This window comes from Anas platyrhynchos, chromosome 8 (genome assembly GCF_047663525.1).
Source record: "Anas platyrhynchos isolate ZD024472 breed Pekin duck chromosome 8, IASCAAS_PekinDuck_T2T, whole genome shotgun sequence".
NCBI lineage: Eukaryota > Metazoa > Chordata > Aves > Anseriformes > Anatidae > Anas > Anas platyrhynchos.
This window is the reverse complement of record NC_092594.1, coordinates 33,436,865-33,454,984: the sequence shown is the minus strand read 5'-3', so window position 1 is coordinate 33,454,984 and position 18,120 is coordinate 33,436,865. Positions and strand designations below refer to the sequence as shown.

At 38.4% G+C, this 18,120-nt stretch overlaps 2 protein-coding genes across 4 annotated transcripts in view; both read left to right on the top strand.

The window, feature by feature from the left end:
* The first annotated feature begins 61 nt into the window (after nt 1–61).
* ORC1 (origin recognition complex subunit 1) lies at nt 62–18,079 on the top strand. 3 transcript variants are annotated; one of them, XM_027463409.3, is made up of 17 exons: nt 62–142; nt 1,213–1,317; nt 1,716–1,843; nt 3,258–3,427; nt 3,918–4,293; nt 4,955–5,255; nt 6,533–6,637; nt 6,994–7,195; nt 8,793–8,899; nt 9,451–9,552; nt 10,039–10,210; nt 11,886–11,993; nt 12,752–12,901; nt 13,864–13,983; nt 15,202–15,368; nt 16,232–16,319; nt 17,357–18,079. In XM_027463409.3, the coding sequence occupies exons 2-17, from the start codon at nt 1,229–1,231 to the stop codon at nt 17,549–17,551; spliced, it is 2,580 nt and encodes an 859-aa protein (XP_027319210.2). In that variant the 5' UTR covers nt 62–142; nt 1,213–1,228; the 3' UTR covers nt 17,552–18,079. The 3 variants fall into 3 exon arrangements, with proteins under 3 accessions (XP_027319210.2, XP_027319209.2, XP_071898117.1); XM_027463408.2 differs by lacking the exon at nt 62–142 and adding an exon at nt 149–302; XM_072042016.1 differs by lacking the exon at nt 62–142 and adding an exon at nt 404–1,055.
* CC2D1B (coiled-coil and C2 domain containing 1B) overlaps nt 17,421–18,120 on the top strand; it is a 33,016-nt gene continuing 32,316 nt past the window's right edge. Inside the window, exon 1 of the mRNA XM_072042015.1 lies at nt 17,421–17,552. The gene's annotated coding sequence lies outside the window, so the exon portion shown is untranslated. The remainder of the gene's footprint in view (nt 17,553–18,120) is intronic.

Sequence of the window (18,120 nt, the reverse complement as noted above, 5' to 3'; positions counted from 1 at the left end):
CCGGCGGCAACGGCTCCCTCCCGCTGCCCGCTTCCGTCAGGGGCCGCGACCGATTCCGCTTCCGACTCCCTCCCCGCCGCCGCCACCTTATTTTCGGGCAGGCGCCACCTTTCCGGCGCCGCTGTTGGGCGGTGGGTGCCAGGTACAAATATGGCGGAGCTCCTCCTCCCTCTTCTTTCTCCTCCTCCTCCTTCGTCGCTCGCCCCCTCCTCCCCGTGCGCGCTTTGGCGGGAAGTTCCACCGCGGAGCTCGCGCTGCTGCTGCCGCCACCGCTGCGCGCGCGGGGCTCGCTGAGGGGAGCGGTGAGCGCGGCCCCGGGCCTGAGGGGAGCGGGCGGGTCGGGGGCTTTGTGGGGCGATCCCATACGGTCGTTATGGCCCCTTCCCAAAGCACGGAGCTCAGGGAGCAGGGGGTGGGCTCTCCATGAGGGAACCGGGGGCCTCGCTGAGGGAGAAAGGCTCTCTCAGGGAGTAGGGTTCCCTCTGAGGGACCGGGGCTCGCTGAGGGAGCGCCCTTAACCGTCGTCGGTTTGCGATTTCCTGAGGCAAGCGGCACGTTCCCAAAGGGAAATTTCTTCTTTAGGAAAAATAAAAAGCAAAAGCGAAACGTTCGTCGCCGTTTCACCCGCCCGGCCTCAGGGAGCTGACTGAAAAGCAGCGATAAAATGGCCCTTGGCGGGCTGGGGGCCTTGTGGTGATGGGCGCTGAGGGGCCGCAGCCGGGCTGGGGCTGGAAGCCTGGCAATTGAACAGCCCAGTGCTGCTGGGAGCTGAAACTGCCTTCAGAGAAGGAGATGGGGGAAATAGAGCTTGGGGAGACGGCGGTAATGCTGCATCTTAGCCTCCAGTGTCTGGGAGAGTTTTGGTAGCTGGTGAAACAGAAGGCATCAGTCCTGGTAACTTGCTCTGTAAACAAGTGAGCAAGCCGATATCAAGGGAATCGTTTGTTTGTCAGGTGTGTTAATCAAACGCTAGATGTAAAAAAAACCAACACAGAGTTAAAGGATAACGCGCTACCAAAAACTTTCCTTGAGGAAGTGGTGTCTGCAGGTGTCAGGTATGGTAGGTTTCTGTGGATCAACCGATTTATGCCAGCTCCTTCATATTCACTGGAAGAACTTATTGCAGTTCTAGCAATCTGGCAATCTTGGGTCTTTCTTTGCTTTTATTTAAAAAAAATAAATAAACAAAAAATGTTTGTTTATTTGTTTTAGCTTTTCCTTGGGAATCATGAACACCCGGCAGCAGACCAAAATTATTTACTCCTGGTATGGAAAACCCACAAGCTCAGACAGAAAACTGAGGACTTTGCAGTACAAGTAAATAACATTTATTTCTGGTTTCTCAGGGGAACTTGAACGGTGCATGCTTCTTTAAATTTTTGACATCATTTAGGTTACTGTGGCAGGAGGAATATTACTAAGGAGTAGTGGTTTTGCCATACTGTGTCACAACACTTTATGGAAATAACAAAAAGTTGTCATAAAGCTCTTGATTTGTAAATTGTACAATGTTTAAACAAGCATTTAATTAAACTTGAGAGTAAGTGTTAACTATTTAAAATCTACATGATTTTTAATAGGGAAAATGAATTTTAGCCTTTGTAAGTGGGCCATAACTAGCTATAAGGCTGGCAGGCATATCAGCAGTTTTAATGATATGTGAATTATAAAGGATGTGAAATCCTGCTAATCTGCATGTGTGTGTCACTTTCTAGGGGGATCATTATAAAATCAGAAAGAACCAGAAGAGAAAAATGTATACAGCTTGGAGAGTTTGTTTTAATAGAAGGGGAGAATGCAGATCGGCCTTTTGTGGCACAACTCCTGGATTTATATGAAGATGGTAAGAAATAACTAAAAAAAAAAAAAAATTACCTCCTATCTGAGAAACGTTAAATTAAAGACGCTTGTATCACGGAAATGTAGCTGGCATTAAAAGCATCACTGGCCAAAGTTATGAAGGAAACTAGGTTTTGGTAATCGCTGCATCTATATGTACATACTCCCCAGATGTTTGTGGCTAATGGCTAATTTCAACTAAATTGGAGAGTTAAAGCAGAGTTGAAAGGCATTAAAAGGCAAAGTCTTTTGCTTAGTTGTTTACTTTAAAAGAAGTGGTCCTTGAGGAAGACGGTGTGAGCTCATGCTTTATTTAGAGATTGGAAAACTCATACAGAGCAACAGTGCTACAGCCTTGGTACTTGCATCTTATTAGACACCAGGGACGTGAGGTACAAGGCTGAATAAGTGGAGCTCATTACTTCTGTCCCCTGTAGAACTACTTATTTATAGAGGGTCATATGAACAAATGGACCATGGCAGGTAGGCAGCACAAAGTTTGGCTGAATAAGAAACTATACATTAGTTATATCTGATTTCTTTGAACAGCTTTTGTTTGTTTTGGGCTGTGGTAATATTTTGTATTTTTTTTTTTTAATTCTTTACTTTTTTAAACATAATCTGGAGTGATACATATTTACTAATGCACATTTATTGTAGCATAACTGAACATTCTTTTCATTAATTTCTGCATTTTTGACAAAGTAAAGATATGTAGCTTTGTTTTATTAAAGAGTTCATCTTTGAATATGTAGAGAGGAGCATATTCAATTGTAATATGTTCAAAATGCTTTTTTTAAAATATATCCACATTGAATCTGTTCAAATTGTTTATTCAGACTTCTGTATATTTCACAGCAGGATTATCTGATTATTTTTTTTTAAGGCAGCAAACAAATGTTCCTGGTTTATTTCTAAAATAACACTGAAATTACAAAAAATGTTCTGAAATTTCTCAGTTCTCCTTTTATGTCACTGCCTTCAGTTAGTGGAGTCCAGCTAGAACACATGCATGCAAATAAGGAACCTTTTTAATTTGTGACAGTGAGCTGGTGGATTAGTTGGTCTGCAGATGTTCTGTGTTCTGAGACTCTCTGCAGGTAGTACCTTAAGCCTTGAAAGTCTCAACTCAGACTTCAGAGACCTGAAGGTGGTTCCTAATTTTGGTATTGATTCTGTGTGAACTTGAGCCAATTTCTCTCCTTCTGTCTTGATCATCTGGAAAAAGACAGCTGTGATATTTTCCATCCTGTTTTTTTGGTCCTGTCTAAACTAAAAGTTCTTAGGGAAGAACACTAGCTTTCATTACATGTATGTAAAGTGTCTTGTCTAATATTTCTGTAGAAGTCATTGAGGTAATAACTATTTCTGATGCAGCAAAATTCTGAGTGTTCACTGGTTTCTTTTCATTGTTACAGGCGCTCAGCAGAAACACGCAGTTGTGCAGTGGTTCTCTCATATTACAGAGATACCTCAGAATAAACGGAAACTGCTTAAAAGAGAGGTTTCTTGCCAAGAAGTATTTTTTGATCAGGTTTCTGGCTACGACAATGATATAGCTGTGGAGACGATTATTGAAAGTGTTCTGGTATGTATGGTGCCCATCTATACCTACAGGGAAGAAAGAAACCACAACAATTTGGAAAGTGTAACAGAACAGTGCAGCTACTTTACTGCTTCCCAAACCAAATGTGTGATGTGTATTTGTATGTTAAAGCAATTGTATAGGATAGTTCAAAATTGTTAATGTTCCTTCCTCCATCCCAAAATGACTTTGGTTGTTGGCAGCCAGCTTATTTAGAGGATTGCATGGAAAGAAATGTGATGGGAGGCCTGTAGTACAGTAAAGTTATGCTAGGCTAAGTATACCTAGACTGAAAGCATTGCCTTCTGTAATGAAAGATAGCATGAGTTTTAGGTCAGAGGTTGGACTCGATGATCTTGAGGTCTCTTCCAACCTAGACAATTCTATGATTCTGTGAGTTCCAGTAATAAAATATGTAAATAGAAAATAGTTGAATGCTAAATTAATAGAAAATGTTAAGGTATATGTGTGTTGGTATTTTCTGCTTTTGTAGGTAATACCACTACATCCAAAGGAGGAACTACCCATTACATTAAACAAGGAAAAAATTTTCTATGTGAAACAGTCTTGGGATGGGAAATGCTTTAAGGCTTTGTCCAGTGACACGTTCTCTAAGCTGAAAGAAGCTAACAAGAAAGGAGATGGCATCCTAAACTCTTTGAACTCATTTGTTCCTTTGGACATCGTTTCCTCTATGAAAGAAGAGACCAAGAAGGTTGCTCGGAGTGTCATGAAAACAAAAAATGTTGAGGTAGAAATAGAATCAAAACATTCTGCTTCCAAGTCTTCCCTGTCTAAGGAGAGACATTCACAAAGAGTGGCTAATGGCACCAAAACTCCAACAGCAAGGAAGAAGCTACAGTTGAACAGTATGTATATGGCAATCTTCTGGCCATTTGGTTTTGAATGTAGCATGTTTTGTGCCTCTTCATTTTTGGGTAGTCTAAACAGTGGCAATACCGTATTTTTAGCTACTTCATCTAAGCTTTGGGATTAGCCCATGTGTTTAGTGCTAGCAGTTCTTTGTCTTCTTATATGTCTGTTATTTCAAGCAACTATACTGCTTATGTTCAGTTGCTGTTGCAAATGTTTTATTTGTAATTGCTAAGTCTAAATTAACGTGTGCTTTCTGAAATGCTGCCAGTCAGACTAATTTGACATTATAATGTCTCCCTTTTTTTTTTTTTATTTCCTCAATCTTCTAGCTAATGGTATATTAGAATGTAACTGGGCTGGCTGGCTAAGCACATTTGGCCTTTTTAACACGTTATATTCAAACTGAAGCATAAGTAAAGTTGTAAGTGATGGAGAGAGTTTGGAAATGGAAAAATCAGTCTGTAGTACTTTTTTTGTCATCTTTGGAGAAGGAATGCATGCCTTTCAGTGAGATTTTCTTTGTTCCTGAAGCTTAATGCTATCACTTTTAATTTAAACAACAGCCACCAAGCCAATCATACTACATCTTCTGAAAGTTAACGAAACCATCCATATTACAGCCTGATAAAAGTTCATTTTGCTCTTGATTCCTAGGTCCCACAAGATTTCCTCAAAACAAGCTCCTGGACTGTGATGTTTTGGAGCTTTTGGATGATGACTTTGATTCTATAGTAACGTTAAAACCATCAGCTGCTAAACGAAAAGTGAAATTCACTGGAATTCTAGGCTCACCACCAAAAATGCCTTGTCCTGATGATGACTCAAATTCAGTGGGTGATGCTGCAGAGCACCAGCAGAGGTTTAGTGATACAATACGATTATCCCCCTACTATAGTAACGTCCAAAAATCTAATGAAAAAGCCAAGAATCGTAATAGTAAAGATGACGCTATGTGGTAAGTGATAGCATTTTCGTAATTATTTTTTGTATGGAGTATCTTTAAGAGAACTGCTTAAAAATAGCACACTTAGGAAAGAGCTCTGTAGAGAAAAGCAGGCAAAGTCCCTTTGTGTCCCACACATTGTCTGTTAAGATCAGTGAGAGAATAGGGCATAGCCTCAATAGCTACAAACGTGCTGTGGTGAAGTTATAGCAAGCGTGTTACTTGGAAGTGAGTGGATGATTGGGGAAGGTTGTAAGAGGAGCTGATGTTAAAACTGGGCACAAGCAGCTCCCAGTTAGAAGAACAGAGAGAGGACTGGGAATGGTAGGGTGTTGAAAGGGATATGAAAGAGAATTGAAATATAACTGATCATTGAGGTTTGTACTCAGCAACCTGGATAAAAATCTTTCCCTGCAGTCTCTGTATGTATGTGGTGCAAGCTCAGATGTGCCTTATTTGTGATAACTACTGAGATGTGCCAGACTGTAGGAAGAGCTGTGATTGCCTCATAAGAGTTCACGTGATAATTAAGTGTATACTTTCATACTACTGTTTAGAAAAGAACTCAAAGTGTAATTATCGTGTAAGTATATCTTCAGCCTTTAAAAATTGAATTAAGCTGGGGCAGGGGGAGAATGGATCAAACACCTTTACATAAAACAATGCAGGAAACCAGAAACCAGTGAGGTTCTTCCTTTCAAATAGTAAATTTGTGGATGCAACACTTGAGGGATTCGCCCCCTTCTGTCAATTATTATATATAGCATAAAAACTATTGCTATTTCAATTTTTAAGGTAAAGCATTTCAGTGGCACTTGTAGACAGTTTTCAGATATTTTTTTTTGTCTACAAATAATTAAAGCATATATTAAAAACTCATAATGAGATGAATTACTAATAGGAAAACCAATAATGGTGAAATGTTTCAACAGTAAGGATCAAGTTCCTAAGCTGACAGTGGAGGAGTCTCAAAACTCAAATAGAAAAATTGACTCCGAAGAAGAACAGCCATAGGAGCACTCACTCTATAATAGGAAATCTTTCTAGTGTAGACCATGAATGTAAATGTTTGTGTTTTTTTTTCTGGGCAAAGATGTGTCAAAGCGAGTGCCAATGAGGGCAAACTATGCTGCCAGCATCCAAGCCATTTCCAGTCATTAACAAGTAACAAGTTTGTAATGGCTGTTACTCCAACACAACTGTGCCTGAAGTTTGAAAGGCCTTGTCTCCATCTTTACAAGGGTGATGCAAAGAGGAAATACAAATAGCTTTGTGTTCTTTCTTTACAGCTTAAATGGCCTTCAGGAGCTGGGTAGTCTGAGCCCTGTACTCACTCCTCGTTCTCGTAGAGCATGTGCAAAGAAGACAAGTGCTCTCATTGCGCAGCAAATCAGGTACATTTTCGCTTCCATGGTATTTTGTTCAGGTTGCTTTTGATAGCCTGAAGCCTTGAGAGTTTGTATAGCATAATATTGAAATGCAAATGATTACAGAAATAAGCTTAATTGCAGAGTGAAAAATGTCTTGTATTCAGAAACATTAAGCTGACTCAGTGTTCATCAGAAAACTGACTTCCTTTAAACCACTCTATTAAGTAGCTATGGAAAACTTAACAGCTCAAGTGGAGAGCATGTTGACTTGCTGATTATGGCAACTACAGGAAAAGCTGAAAATGTATCAAATGAAACTCTGTAGTGAGTAGAATTGCATGTAGTCTTTCAAAAACTCATGCCATTTCTGTTTTTTATAGCTTATTAAATATGATAGAATCAAACCAGGAAGAGGATTTTCTGTCTAGCTCAGATGGATCATACTCTTCAAGTAGCGAGGAAGAAGATAGCGATGTGCTTTGTTCGCCAGAAAAGAAAACTAAAGCAAGCAGAACATTCAGCATCCCAAAATCTTCAAGGAAGCCTTCAGTTCACACTCCTGCCAAGACCCCAAAGAAAACTGTAAGGTTTCTTGTAGCTGTTGACATTTTAAAAAGTTGTTTTTGTTATTTCTAAGCCAGTTGTTGGAATGCTCAATACGATTGTACCAAAGTTTTGTATCTGAATCCCATAGTTTTGAATGAAACAGTGGCTTGATTCATATGAACTTCAGCACAGTTACGAAAATGCAGTACTTGCATATCATGAATGTCGTGACAACGTTGATCAGAAAACGTCAGTCTAAGAGAAAATGTTGGATTAGGCTGGAGCTGACTAGTGATTTATGCCCTATTCTCAGCCCTTATTCTCAAAAAAAAAAAAAATTAAAAAATCCAGAGAAAGGCAGGAAAGGTGATGAAATTGATGGATTTGATTCTACATGGGTAACAATTGATAGCAGTATGTGAACTGTGAACCTAAAAGTGAGACAATGTGGGAAGAGATAACAGTAAGTCTCTGAAATCATGAGTGGCAGAAGGGTTGAGCAGAAACTGACTATTTTCTCTCCCAATATAAGCTCCAGGCTCTCAAATAAACCTGGTAAGAATTGTGATCAAAACAAGAGTAATTAATTATTCTGTGAGTAGTTAGACCTGTGCAACTCTTGGGCAAGGGATATTGTTACTGTAAGAAGTTTCACTGAGTTCAGTGAGAGACCATGGAAGTACCCAAGAATGATCCATGGGGGTGGTTACTAAAGAAACTACATCCATTTCTTGGAATCCTGTGAAGTCAAAATAGCTGAAGGCTGAAATTTATTCCTGTCCTGTTCTTACTGTTCTCTAAACATCCATTTATAGCCAACATTTTGACTCTTACTGTAAACTGCACACAGAGACACTTTAGTGCATTTTCTGTGTAGTCTTTATTCAGCACAATCTCTATATACAGCAGTAAGCAGTAAACCCAACTTCGTGCTGTCCTGATTCTTGAAGGCTTCCCAATGTGCTGATGCTGCCAACGCAGAAGGGGTGCTCTACAGGGTTCATGGCCACACTAATGATATCATGGCTGGCATTGTCTTGTAGCGTCACAGCCACTGGGGATGGACATCCCTGGGATGAGATTCCAGGTTTGATGGATCTTAGGCCTGACCTGTTAACACTCTTCAGCACCTTTACTCAGGCTCATACTGACAATGGCTAGTTTCTTCTCTATTTACGAAATGTCTAATGCAGAAACCCTAGCATAACTAGAACCTGTAAGCACAATAAGGAAGAATATTTCAGATATTGCATGGCTTTTTTCTTTGTACAATGAAATTCAGATTGATCAGTTTCTATTTGCTTGCTGTTTCTTAAAATCCAGACCACTTTGTAACATAGGACTTCAGAAGAATATAAAGAACTTGACCTTTTAACTGGCTGAAGAATTTTAAAGTTGTCTGTGTCACCATTCCCCTTCCAGTTTCTTTTTTCCCCTCAAGGAAGAAAAAGACTGTGAGGCTTATGTGGTAATTCCCTTTTTAAGGACTGTTTCTCTTTTCATCTTCTACTTCAATGTCCCCAGGTAGTCATTATGCATCAGTATTTTTTTGGAAACTTGTATGAATGATCAGGCTCCAGTAGAAATTCTTGTATCTAGCAAATCTGTTTGAGGTTCTAATTTTTCTCTGCAGTCTTTACCAGGAACGCCTAAGACACCCCGGAATGCAACTCCTGAAATTCCCAGACGCAGCCACGCAGCACAGAAACCAGCTAGTATGCTAGAAGAAGCCAGATTAAGGTAATGTTTGCTGAAGGGAAGAAATGATAGTTTTGTTTCAGGTATGCAGAGCTGTAGGCTGTGCTCAAATAGGGAAGTGTCAACTTTTACAAGATTGAATAAATTTGGTAAAAATGCGCCTTTCTAAGTCCTCACACAGTGGGGAAAAAAATGCCTGCAGGATTGATTGTGTCTTTCAAACTGAGTTTTAGCTTTTTCACCCCTTACTGTAAGCTATTATACCTTTTTATCCCTAGTCTACCTTGACTTATTTTTTTGTGTGAATTACAACAGCTAGATCTTTATCATGTATTTAATGCTGGTTGCTTACGAAGATGATCATTCAGCCTTCTTACTCTAAAAGCTTGAAAACTAGAGAGAGACTAGACTATTTCTTTTTGGATACTTGACATTGGTGTTCAGACTATGTAAGACAGATTTGAAAAGCTACATGCAACTGTAAAGGGGGGTGGAGGGTGGCTCTTGGTTTTTCACTAGTGGGCCCTTCAGGTAGAACTGTGAAAAATGCAATTCTTGGACTTACAATTTTAAATTTATTTATTTGTCAAAAGGCTGCATGTTTCTGCTATCCCTGAATCTCTGCCCTGTCGTGAAGAAGAATTCCAGGATATCTATAACTTTGTGGAAAGCAAACTTATGGATGGTACTGGAGGGTGAGTTTGTTGCTGAGGCTTTAACTTCTACCTGTGGCATAACAGCAGTCAATCTACACTGCTTTTATTTAAAAATATATCCTTGTTTGACTGAAATAAAGTTCTTAGTTGAGGTTTTCCTACTTTTTTTTTCTACTTCAGTGGGTTGTGCATATAACTAATATAGGCTCCTTTATTTTACAGATTCAAATTTAAGACAAATACCTAGTCAATTTTAAACATCTGGGAAAGTATTTTTTTAATTAAGAGATCAATTAGCATTTATAAAGTATTTTAGATTGTTGTTTGCTTCAGTAATTATAAAAATTCTCATGATCTTGCAATGTGTGGCATGCCCTTGTTTGCATATAAACTAACTGAAATACAGGGAATTTTGTGAAGTGTCAGAGAGGGGAATAGTATTCAAGGGTGGTCTCTGAGCCCAGGAATTCCATCTTCTTGTCACAATTTTGCTCAGACTGCTAAAAAGGTGTTCTACTTTTACAGGTGCATGTATATTTCTGGAGTGCCTGGAACCGGTAAAACTGCAACTGTTCATGAAGTGATTCGCTGTCTTCAGCAAGCTGCAGAAAATGATGATGTCCCAGCATTTGAGTTCATAGAGATCAATGGCATGAAGCTGACTGACCCTCACCAAGCTTATGTGCAGATACTAGAGGTAAGCAAAGCCTCTTCGATGGCTCCCTGCTTTGAAACAAGGGAAATCCTATACTTTACCATCAGATCCTCAATGTGTTTCAGGATTTAAGACAATTAACAATCAATACTTCTAAAGTAGTCTCTCTGAGAGACAGTATGCTTTTATCTGAGAGCAGGTTAAAAAAGATTTGTTTAAGACTGTGCCCAGCTTTGTGAACTGTCTTGCTTCTAGCTGCCTAAGGACATAGGCTGGGAAATAGTCTGATTTATAACATTTACCCTGGTTTAAATAATAATAAATCTAAACTAGATTCTTTTAATATTTACCCTTCGACGGCTTTTTCTGTACACATGTTTAGAAAGTTACTGAGATGACAACTCTGAAAGTCAGTGTAACAGAGTAATTACTTACATGGTCTTAACTGTAAATCAGTCATAGCAATCCAGTGAAAGAAAAACCATCTCTATCAACCATACTGTATTTCAAATGTTTATGACAAACTAGTCTGCAGCATATCACCTGGGACTACGGCTAGTACTTACACAGGTTTGAGTTACCCTTCTGAGGAATGGATTAAGATGCCAGTTAGAGAGTAACTGCACCAAGACCTTTGGCAGTCTAGACTACTTTTGGGCCAGTGATCTGGAAATTAAATGTGTTTCTTGAAGCATCCTGTCCCTTTCCTTAAAAACTTCTGCCCCATTACTGCAGTTACGTCTCTTTCTTAGGAAAGCATATAATAAAGCATATAATAAAGGGCATATAATAAACAGCAACACAAAGGCCTGGACAGTGAGAAAGTTACATGCCTGGGTACAGTAAGTGTGCCAGTTCCACCAGAACAAACTGAACTCTGAGATACTGGATGACCAGTTCCAGAGCTGTAGAATCAGAATCCTCTGGGAACTGCTTGGTATGACTGATTCAGACTGGTTTTGATTGAATTGGAAACATGAAACAAGTATATATTATTGTTGTGCTTCAGGGTGTTTAATAATCATGAAATCTCCAGTCCGTACTTTAAAAGGGAAGCTGCTGTTCTGGAGAGCAAATAAAATGGAGATCGCACATGAAAAGTTTATTTTATGGCTTGATTCTGAGATATGTTGAACAACTGATTCATCATATACAGTATAGTTTTTACTTGTCATGCTTTAATTTCTGTGTGCCTTTGGAGCTGGAAGGGAAGAAGTAACATACAGTCAGCTTATCTGTTTTGACACGGCGCTTATCGCAGAAGCGGTTCTTGTTGAAGGTATTTTCCTAGCTTAGAGTTGACTAAATTATTTAGTTTAGGTCCTGCTGCTGATACATTAATATTTTAATATGCATCCAGGTTTGCTGAAGTAAGGCTGTTCTTGTCAACTGACTTAGATTTTTGGCAGGTGTCTTTCTGTTCAGAGAAAACCTTGAGGTATGTTAGGTGAATCTTTATATTTAGCACAAATTGTAGGAAATTCCAATGACCTTTCTTTTTTAGTTGTTTTCTTTTGTTTTTGTTCTTTTATGGACAGTTTTTGGTAGAGCTAAGTGTCTTCATGAGCCACACTTAAAAATAATAATAGTTCTGTGGGGAGTGACCAAGCTATGGTTGTTCTTGAGTGTTGAAAAGTTGTAATCATGTAAGAGTTAATCACACCAAAACCCTGGAAATCAGAAGTTTAACCTGCAGCATTGTTTAATCCTTGTCCAGCTACTGACAGGTCAGAAGGTGACAGCAACCCATGCTGCAACACTGCTGGCAAAGCTGTTTTGTACACCTGGACCAAAGAGGAAGACCACAGTGCTCATAGTGGATGAGGTGAGACGAGGAATCCTTCATTCTCTTTCCTATGGTATCATAAGGGGAAAAAAAAAGGTTGTGGAGGATGGAAAAAGTATGTGTGTTTAGAGTATATCATATATGGCCTAAAACAAGTAGACTTTGGAGAGAAGACACTCTAATAGTTCCTCTTAGTCTTGTTTGAAAACTTGAATGTAAATAGGCAGGCATCCTCATCCTACTGCCAAAGTTGTTCTCTCCTTGGTTCTCATGTTTTTTGTTTTGTTTTTGTCTAAGTCATGGAATGAGTGGTTCTGTCAAGTCCTAAGTACCATAAAATTCAGCACTGTTTTGTCAGGAAGCTACTGCCTTCTCCAGTGAGAACATTCACAATGAAATATCTGATTTTGAAACTTTTGATGTGCTTTATTCAGTAACAAGCAAATATGCATTTATGTTTTTCCTGTAAGCTGATTCAGGTCCTTGCATGAAAGGTGTTTTTATCTTGTTAGATGTAATATTAATATCACAGTAGTGTTTAAAAATTCCAGCTTAATACTGCGATGAATAGTGTTGAAACATCTATTGGGACTGTGCTTTTCCAAGAGATCAGAGCCCTAATTCAGAAAATGCAGTCCTATTAATAGATGAATAAAGGAGACAACAGACAGCTTGTTCAGTATCACATAAGAAGTGTTCTGTGGCAGAACTAGCTCTCTCACACCCCCAGCGAGTATTGTAAATACAAGGCCATCTTTTTTCAGTCAAATTTCTTCTCTCCCTTTTTCTCTCCTCAGCTTGATCTTCTGTGGACCCGAAAACAGAATGTGATGTACAATTTATTTGACTGGCCAACTCAAAAGCACTCCAAGTTAATCATCTTGGCCATTGCTAACACCATGGACTTGCCAGAGAGAATAATGATGAACAGAGTAGCTAGCAGGCTGGTATGTCCTCTAACAGTTTTGTTGCTATGCTAGAAAATGAGAACCGATTAAATATTGTATGTAGTCAAAGGTAATATGGGAGAAAGGTAGGGTGGGTTATATAGAACTTCTGTATATAGAAGTTAATGCTTTTTTAATGCCCTCTTCTCTCTAGTGGGCAGATGATTAGCATATTAATCTTAGCAAAGTAAGTACAGGAGCCAGCTCACTAATCAGATGTTATGCTGTGTAAGAACACTCTGTTCTTGTAAGAATGAATTAAGAAAGCAAATGCAGATGTCTTTTTAAACATATTAGTATTTGGATAATCAAATGCCATGCCTCATGGTGAAGCTGCTTACACTGGAGTTCAGAGAAATTTCCTTCTGTTTTCCCTTCCTCTTTCCCTTTCCATTCGAGGCACCTAATTACTTATCCATTTTCTATTGTCAGCTGGTAGATTTTCTTTGTTGGATACCTGTGGACAGAAAATTGGATGCTTTACCACTCTACACATGTGTTTTATATATTTTCCTACGTCATCGTTTCAACACTGCTATAAAAAGTGATTTGCAAAAACAGTGCTCTGTGCTTCCATCCTTCTGTGACTCAAAGACAGTTGCACAGTAACTGTGAATTGTTCTCCCACCCACTAAACCTGCAGACTAGCTGAAGATCTGAGAGTCTAGAAAAGATTCTTGTGACTGGGTGACTTTGATTTGTTTTGTAATAGAAACTTGAATTCTAATAGCAAGCAGCACTTGCTCCTCAGGCCTACTGGGGAGGTGGTCCAACCACAGATCCTCACTCAGTCTGTTGTATTTATGGATGTGCACTTTTATTTCACAAATAGGAACCAGAATAAATAATAAAAGCTTATCAAAGCTAGGAGGAGAAGGATGTGAAAGAGAGTGGTCCCACCAGAGAAATTAAAGCTACTAGCTGTACAGGTTGTGCTTACTGTATTTTATTGTTTTCTGTAGGGCCTTACCAGAATGTCCTTCCAGCCGTACACCTATAAACAGTTACAGCAAATTATTTCATCTAGACTGAACAGTGTGAAGGCGTTTGAAGAAGATGCGATTCAGCTAGTTTCCAGAAAGGTAAATACAATGCAAATGCGTTCTGTGTTGTGCTAGGTAAAGAGTACGGGGAGTCACTGAGGGATAACTTTGTAACAGTATTTGGGCTAAAAAAAAAAAAATAAATAACATTCAGGCATGCTGAAAAATACCTATATTATTTTTTTCTTTCTCAAGATGTTTAGGGCCTCAGCGTAATATGTTCTATTTTTAGTCTATGTATTCTGTACAAAAAATAATGCTTTAGGGATCAGTAGCTTTTCAAATGGGAGATGTATGCATTATCCAATGTCTTATGTTAGCATATGTTAAAATGCATTAAAATGATATGTTAGACCATCTACAAAACAGTATACTCAAACTTTTTCTGGAAAACACTGCTTTATGATTAAAAACTGAATTCTCATAAATAGGTCAAAGTAAACAGTATTTACTTTTTGTTATGAAGGAACCACTGTTTTTTTTATGAATAATAGTGATGAATTTGCAGACTAACCTTCTTCTAGTACAATTTTTCTTCAGAAAGTCTACACAAACAATAACTTGTAATCAGATTTTTCTATAGGGTTTTTCATTCTTGGTTCCAGGAGGGTTTTTGGGCTTCCATAAGTCATGAATTTCTACTGGGGAAAATGGGTCAGTCCTATATCTAGTGAACATTCATAACTATTAAAAATTATAAGCCATAAGTAGGATTTTAAGAAGTATTTTGTTTCAGAAATTTTGGATACTCAATATTCTTCAGGCATTTCTAAGTTTAAATTCACTATCCCAGGTGTTGCTTTGAAACCCTATTTTAAGAAGTCATGTACTCCTAAAAAAATATTCCCTTATATATGGGAAAACCGAGTTGTTTCTCACCTTCTTTCTACGTGAACATGGATTGTGATCGTCTCCAATGGTCTCCATTTTATAATGTTTCTGAAAACTTTTGGTGCTCGGTTAAACCATTCATATTGAATTTCCTGATTATTATTTAAACCTTTGACTTCCATGGTTATAACACCAAGTTGAGTCTCAAATTTGTGATTACTGTATCAGGACAGGGTAGGGAGGTTGCTTTTGTTTGGTTTTGATCAATAAGACTGTTTTGTTTTTTCAAATCTGGGTTTATTTGACATAGTCCACATGAACAATACTCTCCAGTTTTGTTTGTTTGTTTTGGTCTGTTGATTCTTGCTAAATATTTTTCTCAACTTATAGGAAATATTGCTACAAGCCTGTCACGTTTACTTTCAGGTAGCAGCATTGTCTGGTGATGCAAGGCGTTGCCTTGATATCTGCAGAAGGGCCACTGAGATCTGCGAGTTTGCTAGCCAAAAGAATACACCTGAAATAGTCAGGATGGCCCACATAACAGAAGCCATAGATGAAATGTTTTCATCACCATATATAAGTGCGATCAGGTAAAAACATTTCTTAGAGGTGTTTCTTTGTTTTTGTGTCATTTTTACTGCTGATTTCCACAGAACCTTCAGTCTGCCCTTTTATCCCCTTTGAGTGGTGTATGTGATGCATCATGCTTTGTTAGAACATGATTTAAAAAACACAGCCCGCAGCAGAGCTAGAAGAGGGATACAAAATAGGAATGAAAGATGGGAAACCAAGACACAGAAATTGCTTGTTGAAAGTTGTACAGGATGCTTGCCTATCAGTGTCTGAATCAGGGATTTTGAAATTTCCCTGCTTCTTGTACATTGGGTCTGAAAAATGTGAATAGGACATTAATAAATGTAAATTGACCGTAACACACTGCAGAACAGGTATGATGTCTGGTGTGGGTTCCCCCATTCTCAGTAGGGGGGTTATAATTATTAAAGTAGCTACAGACTTGTCCTGCCAGCACAGCACATAAACAAATATGTGGCATTACACAGTTCTGTAATTTATGAGGGTTTACCACATTAATACTTGTCTCATGTTATTCCTAATACAAGTGCTCATGAGAAACAAGGATCTGTACAGTGATCAAACTTTGTATGGCATTTTCATTGAGTCATTAAGCTTTACATTTTGTATGGAATGAAATGTCTCCTATAGATAGTGAAAAAGGTGGAGTGAAACAGTGTTCTGTGGTGCCAGAGCTACAAGCTGTAATATTGGCTAGTGGACATAAATGGAATGTCTTGCATTTTTCCCCTCTCAGATAGAAAAATGCCCTACGTTTAAATATTGTTACCAGGCAATTTCCCTTCCAGACATCTTCCTAAGGATTCATGAATTCTTAACTTGGCAGACTAACTTCTGTCCCTTTTGTTTGGATATTCAGGAATGCCTCATTGCATGAACAGATCTTTTTGAAAGCACTTTTAGCAGAGTTTCGCAGGGCAGGAGTTGAGGAGGCAACAGTTCAACAGGTATGTTAGTGTTTCACGTTGGTTTTTTTTGTTGTTGTTGTTTTTAAGGAAGGAGAGCACTGTCAAAACTGTCAAGCATAAACGTTAAAATATCTGGGTTTTTTATTCCTAGAATTTGATGGAAGACAAACGTAGTAAGGTAAACTGGGACATGGTTGTCCAGGCCACCTGTGAGGCATAATTGATGTTACCCCTTGTTTTCAGTGGGACTAAATACTTGTCATTGGAAACACCTGCTCTTGTATTAATATTACCAGTGGCCTGGCTCATGTAATGTTCTAGTCTGCATCTGAAAATAGTGTGCCTTTACCTAACATATTTCATAAGGGAAGAAATAAATGATAACCTGGAAATACCAGGTAGCATAGATGAGGGAGGAAACCTCAAAGTTAATTCCAATTTCTGCATCTCTCTCTCCCTCAATGGAGGCAGATACATCACTAATAGCTTCAATTTTTTTTGAGTAGGCCCATAAAATACACCAGCAGAGTCAAGTACAGAGTCCATTTCATGTTTCACAGTATGGAAGCTAAATGTTAATGCTTAATGATGATAATGTAGAACTGTATATTTACATAAAATGTTAGCGGTATCTGGTTCTACAGGTTTGTAAGTAAGACTTACAATTAGGTTTTCTGTCCCTTCTTCCTGAACACGTGTGTCAGTTGATTGCACTGATGCAGCGGGCAATCAATTCTTGAACATCAAAGAATATTTTGTTAGACTGATCTTCTATCTTTCTTCCTTAGTTTTTCTCTAACACCAAAAGGGGTTTTGTTCTGCTTTTTCTAAATAGAAAAGCCAATTCTTGGTAGAGGTTTTCTAGTCTGCATATTCAGTGACAGGTGAATTCTTCTGTGTTTAAAGGTGTGTTGTGCCTTTCTGAGCTGTTTGGGTGTGTGCAGTCTGTTAAGACTACAGACTGAAACTAATTTTTCATAGATGTGGAGGGAAACTTACCTTTTTCACCTTTGCCTACTATATTGCAGCAGGAGTTTAGCAGGAATTACATATTCTTTTTTTTTTTTTTTTAATAGGTCTATCATCAACACATATCATTGTGTAGAATGGAAGGCATGCAGAGCCCCACAGTGTCAGATATCATGTCGATTTGCTCAAGGCTTGGTGCCTGCAGGCTCTTGCTGGTGGAGTCCAGTAATAAGTATCTTCACATGCGTGTGCGACTAAATATCAGCCAGGATGATGTCATGTATGCGCTCAAGGATGAATAAGGCAATAGAGATTTTATTTTTATATTTGTATAAATGTTTTAAATATTGTGTATTTTAATTTTTTAAGTGTTGATAACATGGAAATAGTGGAATGTATTTTTCTAAATATTTTTGCTTGATGTATCCAAGCACCTTTTGTACAATAAAGAGCGTGCTTCAAAGCATTTTAAATATTTGAAATCAAACTATCTGTTTTAAGGAAACTTTTATATGCTGGTAAGTGTTCCCCTTTCAACTGAGGTTTATAAATTGAAATTGATTACTTGCATCACTACCAACAAGCTTAATCGGTAAGGAGCTTTTTTATTGTTGAAACTAACAGTGTCATTTGTGGCATTATGATGTATTTATTTCCCTCATTGAATGTTGTAGAGTATAAAACACATGACTAAAATGTGCCTAAACTTTTATTATACTTTGGAATGAAAATGAACTTTCTATTTGCAATCAAGACTGGATATTTAAATTGGCTATCTAAAGGAAACTGCTTGATACTAGGAAAGTAAAAATAAGAAGCTGGTCATTTAAGCAATTGTTTGTTTTTTCTTTGTTTGGATTGCCCTCTTCCC

Bases quoted from the DNA above. Each gene is read 5' to 3' on its own strand.
- ORC1 (XM_027463409.3), top strand. From the start codon at position 1,229: ATGAACACCCGGCAGCAGACCAAAATTATTTACTCCTGGTATGGAAAA. The intron at 10,211-11,885 runs GTAAGCAAAGCC...ATCCTTGTCCAG, and splicing joins CTTATGTGCAGATACTAGAG to CTACTGACAGGTCAGAAGGT. The intron at 15,369-16,231 runs GTAAAAACATTT...TTGGATATTCAG, and splicing joins CCATATATAAGTGCGATCAG to GAATGCCTCATTGCATGAAC.